This window comes from Opisthocomus hoazin, chromosome Z (genome assembly GCF_030867145.1).
Source record: "Opisthocomus hoazin isolate bOpiHoa1 chromosome Z, bOpiHoa1.hap1, whole genome shotgun sequence".
NCBI classification, from domain to species: Eukaryota; Metazoa; Chordata; class Aves; order Opisthocomiformes; family Opisthocomidae; genus Opisthocomus; species Opisthocomus hoazin.
Genome location: NC_134454.1, coordinates 7,903,765 through 7,911,392, shown reverse-complemented (window position 1 = coordinate 7,911,392; position 7,628 = coordinate 7,903,765). Strand labels below are relative to the sequence as shown.

The 7,628-nt window shown below is 38.2% G+C and overlaps 1 protein-coding gene across 1 annotated transcript in view; it reads right to left on the bottom strand.

Moving 5' to 3' along the window:
- Window positions 1–1,176: 1,176 nt before the first annotated feature.
- Window positions 1,177–7,628, bottom strand: part of LOC104335218 (histone-arginine methyltransferase CARM1) — a 71,138-nt gene continuing 64,686 nt past the window's right edge. The window contains 4 exon segments of the mRNA XM_075411436.1: window positions 1,177–1,267; window positions 3,084–3,221; window positions 4,752–4,814; window positions 6,190–6,276. Coding sequence (XP_075267551.1) covers window positions 1,177–1,267; window positions 3,084–3,221; window positions 4,752–4,814; window positions 6,190–6,276 — 379 coding nt within the window.

Sequence of the window (7,628 nt, the reverse complement as noted above, 5' to 3'; positions counted from 1 at the left end):
AATTAATAGACTTGTATCATCCTTGAAAAGTCACTCACACTTATGCAATGGGTGCTGAGAGTAAATGCAGAGATTTTAGAAAACCAGTAAACTTATTTGTAATCATCCTCCCAAAATCCTTTTCCATTTGAAACCGGTATTAGCCAAACCAAAACCATAAGCAATCTAGACACTGCCCATGTCGCAGGTGAAATCTGATGAAATTAATCTTTTCCAGTGCATGATTTTATTTATAGTTATTGCAAGTCTTCCAGAAAAAGTCTTGATTACAAAGGCCTTTTTAGGAACTTAATCAAAAGGGCCCCACTCTAAAGCCAAAATGACTGATGTGCTGCACATCTGATGTGCAGATCAAAATTAATTAATTTTCATCAGATTATAATGGACATTTTGTTTTGTAGGATTACTGTGAAATTGTCATATAGGTCTGAGTGGAAAAAAATAGGAAACAGGAAACACATAATGAACGAGGGAAACATTTTCCATATGTACTTCTGGAAAAAATAAATTCCACCAACTGTATTTGCCTAGTTTTATGCCAAATCTAGCGTAAGAATTAGAACAGAACACAGCCAGCCTGTTTTTCAGAAATCTTTTTTTCTTTTGGAATACTTGACGGCTGCTTCCTCCTGCTTGTTTTGATCTGTAACTGACAGGTTTCCCAAAATACGGTGCTGTAGCAATGCCTAATGAGGGTTCCTGCTTGGCTGGACAGGACTGCAGCAGGTAGATATTTTTCCTTCCCTTATATTTAATACAGAAAGGACAGGTCTTTCATGTCAAACAGTAACATCAATTTATGTACTTAGCAGAGTGCATCTTGGCATACTGCTGATTCCTTGAGTCTCAATGATGCACATCACACAACAGGAAACAGCAGGAGATTTTAAGTATACATTAGTTCAAGTAAGTAAATGTCTACTATTTTGTCACAGCATTAAATCATTACAGATCTTAAATAAAGCTTTTTTCTTTTTGTCACACAGCCTAAATAGAATATTGGCTTATATAAGTAACTACTCCTAATACAAAACAATGATGCCCTTATACCTGTAGAAATAAAATAAACTGTAAGAGGTCAGAAACTCGTTCTTCCACAGTAGGTGTGCTTTGGTTCCTGTCACACAAGATGTTACCACTCTACAACCGTATATTTTAGTCAAAAGCATTTCTTACCTAAAAAAATGGGTTCTTTAAATCAAGAGTGTTACCAGATTTAAATCCTGTTTGTTCCACCATAGCCACAATCTGAATATCATAACTTTGTCTGCATCAGAAAGAGAAGTATAAAACAGAGGTGACAGAACTAAAACAACTAGAACGTCTTGTGTGAAAAAATATCAGTGTAGTTACTGTCTGAATAATAACCACTTGATATAACAAGCAAAGAAAATTTATTTGCAGTGGTATCAGTGGTATCAGTGCAAGGGCATAATTATTTAATCATGTCTAAAGAAGTAAAATTTACAAGATGCTTAAGTGATTTTAAGAGTTTGCCTCTGAAAAACATCATAATTTTGCACTCATAGTATTCAATATTGAAAGGTCGTTTTCCCCTCCTCTGACAGAAATACCAAAAATTTCAACATTAGCAAGTACAGTCAGAGTATCATTTAACGATCAAAAATATCTAACTGGTCAAATGGCATTATTTCCACTCTTGACGTAATCCTGGATTTCACCAAGAAGGGTATTTTGCAGAGGACTTTTTGCAAGAAACTGAGTTTACCTTGAAAAGTAAAAGGACCAACTAAGAGCATACCAAAACGCTCAAGCTGAGCAAAGGTGGTCCTCCTGCACAGAACAGTAACTGCAGAGTTACACAGAGGTGCTGTGTTGATTCCGAAAGCAGATTAGCTTTGTGGCAGGACTTGTCAGCTCAGTGCTAACACGTGGTTAATGTGCTTCTCATTCTCAGCTGGCAAGGTTGCTAGCTCAGGTGTCTCTGGGCCATGCTCTATTGTAGATATGCCTTATGTATTGACATATTTACAGCAGTGGCTGTGTGATCACTTAGTGGCATATAGTGTTTCTTTTATATATTAGAATACAGATATATTTTACATTTCAAAGAGACAGATGAAGATCTGTATTATTTATTTTCTCCATGAGGAGTTTCTAAACAAATAATCTAGAAATTTGGCAAGTCCTAAATCAAGTATTAGTGGCTGATGTGATTAAAGAGCCCTGGAAGTATTACTGACAGCTTTGATGTCACTGGAATCACCTGATTGGTCAGTGTCTCTCCCCTCTTCTCCCCCCCCCCCCCCCCCCCCAAAAAAGATTCACCTTCCTACACCGAGGAGGTTTTATTTTCTGTTAAAACTACACATAAACACACACACAAGCAAACCAGGCTGCAACCTATGGGACCCAGTCACTTGAGGATTGTTTTCAAAGCAAAGCATAGGAGTGGAGTTACAAAACGTTTGACTAACAGCAGGGAAGTCTGGTGAGGAAACATGCCCTTCCAAAAGCAGCCGTCTTCACTAGCCTCAGTGGAAGGACAAACAACACATGGAAAGCACTATTCTTAAACAGCGGAGCACATTTATAAGGAATTTTTTTCAGAATTAAAAATATAATGGGTTTGGGATCAATCTCACTTCTCCTTGTCTCTGCACAGGACTTGCTGAGATACAAGGGGTGTTGGGGATTCAGGCAGACAACCAGGCTGCTGACCAAGACGTGGCCAGAGGTTACACTACCAGAACAAGGTGCAGGCAATGACTGGGCATGACCTGAGAAAACTGCTGTGTGTGAAAGATAACGGAGTGGAAAGCTGACAAAAGCTTCACGTAGCACTGTGAGGTAAGACAGGAGTGAGAGGTGGTTAAGGAGAAGGTATGTGAGCAGGAACATCACAGGTAACTGGAGTGGACCAGGGAGACCCTTTGGTGAGCAGACTCTCACGAGGTCAACAGTACCTACATAACTGTATCAGTGATACCATCTAAATTGGTAATGGTACCCGAAATAACAAATGTGAGTTAAAGCATACCTAAAATTATCTGCTGTCTTTTGGGTACCTCGAACAAGAACAGCCACACTGCAAAATCTGCTTGGGAAGCTTGTACACTTACTGCTTATTGGCAACAAGTAAGACTTTCCCTGAGAGAGTTTCCCCTCCTTTAGCAAAGAGGGGAGTCTGAAGAAGGCAGCGTACTTCTTACCAGTGAGTGAGAGGTTCTGTCAGTGCAGTGGACAACCAAACAGTTCCCCTAAAACAAAAGAGAAAAACTATCTAGACTATGTCTCCTGTCTCCTCCTTTTGGAAACAGTTTTAAGTCATTTGACCTGTATGTATGTGAGGCCTCAAGTGCTTATAATAATCTTTACACTGCCTTCAAGTAAACTGGGAGAATGATTATAACCTATGTTGGGAAATCAATACCATGCCACATCTTCTTTCTCTTATACTGTGCCTGTCACCACCAGCTCTGTGTGCTTAAGCCACTTACGGAGATTCAAAAAAGAGACTCTTCAGACTCCTGTTTTCTCTTCTTTCCACACTGCCAGGACAGAGAAAACTAAATTATCTCTCCTCTTACTACTCAGACAATTTCAACAAATTACAGGAAATGAAGGTTTGTCCTGAATGTGGCAATGTGATTCTTCACAGTGGTAGTTTCATCCTTAAACAACACTCCCCAAGAAGGTCCTATACCTAATTTTCACTTGCAAGAGATGTATCAGTAATATATTGAAAAGGGGGCTAACACAGGTCATGCTGCAAGCCTGATCCACTGAGATTTCAAGTGCTAAGACAAAGAACTTCCAGAGCTGTAGAAACATGAAAAAGATGCTGATTAAGCAATTGCCTACTCCAAAACAGAGGACTTCTCAGCAGAGGTTTTTCAGTCAGCTTCCACAAGTCTACAATTTTATCTACTGTTTTAACTCATGTGGAGTTTCTGGTTCCTTTTTTAAGACTAAAAATTTTAGTATCAGCTGTTAAAGTAAAAACAAATGCACATATGTCCATTCTGAATTCTTGACAGTCCTCATTTCAAAGGCTGATAAAAGGCATTTATCAACACAAATAAATAGAAGTGCATTTTACAATTTATTGAAAAAAATCTCCTTATCTAAAACTACATCAGTTTAACTGGCAAATCAACAAATCTTATCTAAGAGCTAAATACAGACAGCTGAAATCTATGTGTTGACTACCTGAGCAGTTTAACTAATTTTCACCCACTTCTATACCAGGTGAATGTCCCCATTTTGAAATAAATGCCTGGTGCCGCAGTGAAAAATTTTCCCAAGTCTGGTGCAATTTTCTCCATTTACATTTTGTTAGCTGGAACTTGCAACCTGCTCTTCTTTGGGCCCTCAAACAAGACCAGCCCAAAATGGGAAAATCCAGCTTATGTTCAAATGCTGCTGCTTTACTTACAATGTAAAACAGAAATGCATATAATATTACAAAGAATCAGTATTGTGTGGAACAGTGCATTTTGTTCAACAATTCCTGGATGTGGCCTACCACAGATAATGTGCACCCCATCAATGGAAAGCAAAATCACCACCATCCAGTCATACTGCTAGCACTAGGTTATCACAGTTTTCGTTACCTCCAGAAGGCATGATTTCTTTCATCTGAAGGAATTGCACTACAAACAAGGTCAGCACCAGATAAGGGTCTTAATTATAGCACACCTTGTATGAAAGATGGGAGTTTTTTTCTCAGTATTTCATAGGAAGAAGGAAAAAGTACTTAGAGAGATCCTACAAATTCCACATCAAACCAGAAGGCCAGGCCATGGATGAGTCCCGACTGCATCATTTGGAAAACAAAATGGATTTCAACTCTGCAGGAGAAAAAACAATATGCTGCCAAAGTAATTTCCAAAACGTACTGGAAATTCCACCAGAAACCTACCTTGTACTAATTTAGCCATTTCCATTCTTATTTATCAGTTTATGTCTCAATTTTCCATATATTTAAAAGGATATGCTCTCTTTCTCTGTGTCAATAGAATTAACCAATGACATTGATTTAGATGTTAGTTTTTGTGTGTCTTATTTGATAACAGAATCAAATATGCCATTACACAAGTGTTACTGCATCATTTCTGGCAACACTGAAGACTGTTATAAATAAAGGGGTTCAGTCTTTCCAGTGGAAAATTTGCCATTCCTAGTGAAGAACCTGGATTAAGTTTAAATACTACTTTGAACATGAAAATGTTCCACTACAAATTTGACTGGGACCAGAAGGAAAACTTGAGCTGCTTGAGCAAGAGCTGGAATATTTTCCATTCCAAAAGAACCACTGCTGGCTATGTAGCTGAACCTGGATCTCACCTACTCGTGCAGAAACATATCATAAAATTAGCATTCAGGTATGAACATGTTAGTTCTGAGAACAACTGAAGGAAATCAACACTAGCTAGCTGAAACTGGAAAGCAATTCTCTAGCTGTATCCTCCCTCTTAGAGCAATTCTCACTCACTAGACCATGTCATTTCTACAGTTAGTTGTGAGTCATGTTGAAACAACAAGGGTCTGAGTTTCAGACACAGTCTGTGATATTTTGCCCTTATGACAGTGCCTTGCAAGGACATAAAGTACTCCTTCAAGTTCTCCCATATGGTACATTTCATTTCACAGATGTACTGAGAAGGAGGCCTCTCTGCTGTCATTCTGGGACACAAGGGATTCAGGCTGGTTTATATATCAGACTTTCCAACTAAACATTTGAAGGAGGTCTGGAGGGAAGTAAAGAGGTACAGCTGACTCCTGTTAAGACTGGAAAATGTTTAAAAAAAGGAGATACACAGGAGTTTAGCAAGGCAGCTTGTGATGACACCATTTGACAAGGTCTTCTAGGATGTTTACACAGAAAAACAAAAATTGCCTTGTAACTAGATTTAACATTATCCCAACATACAATGCTAAGAAGTAAACACTGTCCTCCAGTGCCCATTTTATCCCTTTTAGTAGGAAAATATTGTGAACCGATCTCTGGTGTTACACAGGCTCACAGGCTTCTTTACATATACAAGACAAATCATCATGCAGATAAATGCTCTGGTTCATTATGAGCGGTGTACTAATCATGCTGGCATGCCACCTTCCCTCCTCAATGTCCACCACCAAAGCTTCCTCTGTCTCTGAGCACCAATGATCAACAGTCAGTTACAAAAACTAAAGATTAAGAGCAGGTTGCTGGTGTCTGCTGACCCATGCAAATCTTCCTTGGCAGCTTCAATGAAGTTAATAGTGTACTTCGCTGTCCGGGCCATCAGAATTCTCACATCAAAAGTATCCCATGGAGGGTGAAAAAAAAAAAAAAAAAAAGAGTTGCAAGTGCAATCATACTATCCTGTAAGCATATAAACTTGTTTTCTGTTAAAAAAATGGGAAAAAATACAAAAATCAACCTTCACCTCAATAGTTCTTTTAAATGTTTCATTTTTTAGCATCCCTTAGAACACTGTTAGATTTTGCAGTATTATCAGGATTTAATATGTTTGATAGCTTTCATACCCATCGAAGACTGTTTTATTCAACACAGAAACAATAAAATTTGTTCAGAAATTGATCATTTGTGAAAAAAAAATGGTGGGTTTATTTAGCTGGTTTATTTGGTGTTGTGTTTTTTTTTTCTTTAAACTACACACATTTGAATGTGCTCTTCTGCACTGCACAGTTGGGTAAGCCAAACTAAGACAGTATGGTAATATATGAAAATTAAATTATGAAGTGTAGGAAGCAAAATTATTTAATATAGATCGCCCTCTATAAAAAAAATTAGAAGTAGTCAGTCAGCAAATGAAAACTTTTCCGTTCATTTTTCTTTCTTTAGTCACGTGGACTAATCCTAATCTATCACTGTTCACAAGCTCTTTCATAAGTAAGGCAAACTCTTAACGTAAAGGCTTGTATCACATCCCCCCCAGTGAACCCATCTAAGGACTAAAATCTGCCTGCAGAGTAAGAGGAAGCCAAGGAGATATGTGACTTTTTAAAAGACATAACAATTGAATGTGGCTTTTATTGGGCAATGCATTTCAGATCTTCAAGGGAGGAAGAATCTCCGCTAAGAAATCAAAGCCAAACATGTACTTCATGCAAGATGCAAGTACGTGCTGCAGTCCTACAGATTACTCCATTCTTTAACCAAAACCCAAAGAAACAGCACTGAAAATGACCATGCTATAGTCAAAGATATGGCTGAAATTTATGAATACAAATGAGAGTTTTCTCTTATCCATTTCACGTACTAAAAGCAATTGAGTGGAGAAGGTTACATCAGTAGTCTGGTGGTCCTTCCAGATTTCTGGAGACATTTTAGGGTCTCCATGCGACAGCAGTTACACTGATACCGCTACTTAAACTAGTTAGCCTAAAGCTAGCCACGATTTGTTGCAGTCAAATTTCTGAGAGCAAACCTTTTCATTGCACCTACATGGAAGCATGGGGGGTGGGTACTGTTTAGGTTTTTTCCCCGGAGAGGTGAGAATGATTACTCCTGCATTCTTTCTAACTAGGTACCACCTAGACATTTACTAAAGAGAAAGAAGGAGAACAGTGGGTGCTAGATCCAAGTTACCAACAAAATAAGAATATTTATATATTAAACAAAGGTTGTTTCATAATACAGAAACCTGTTTGTTTGG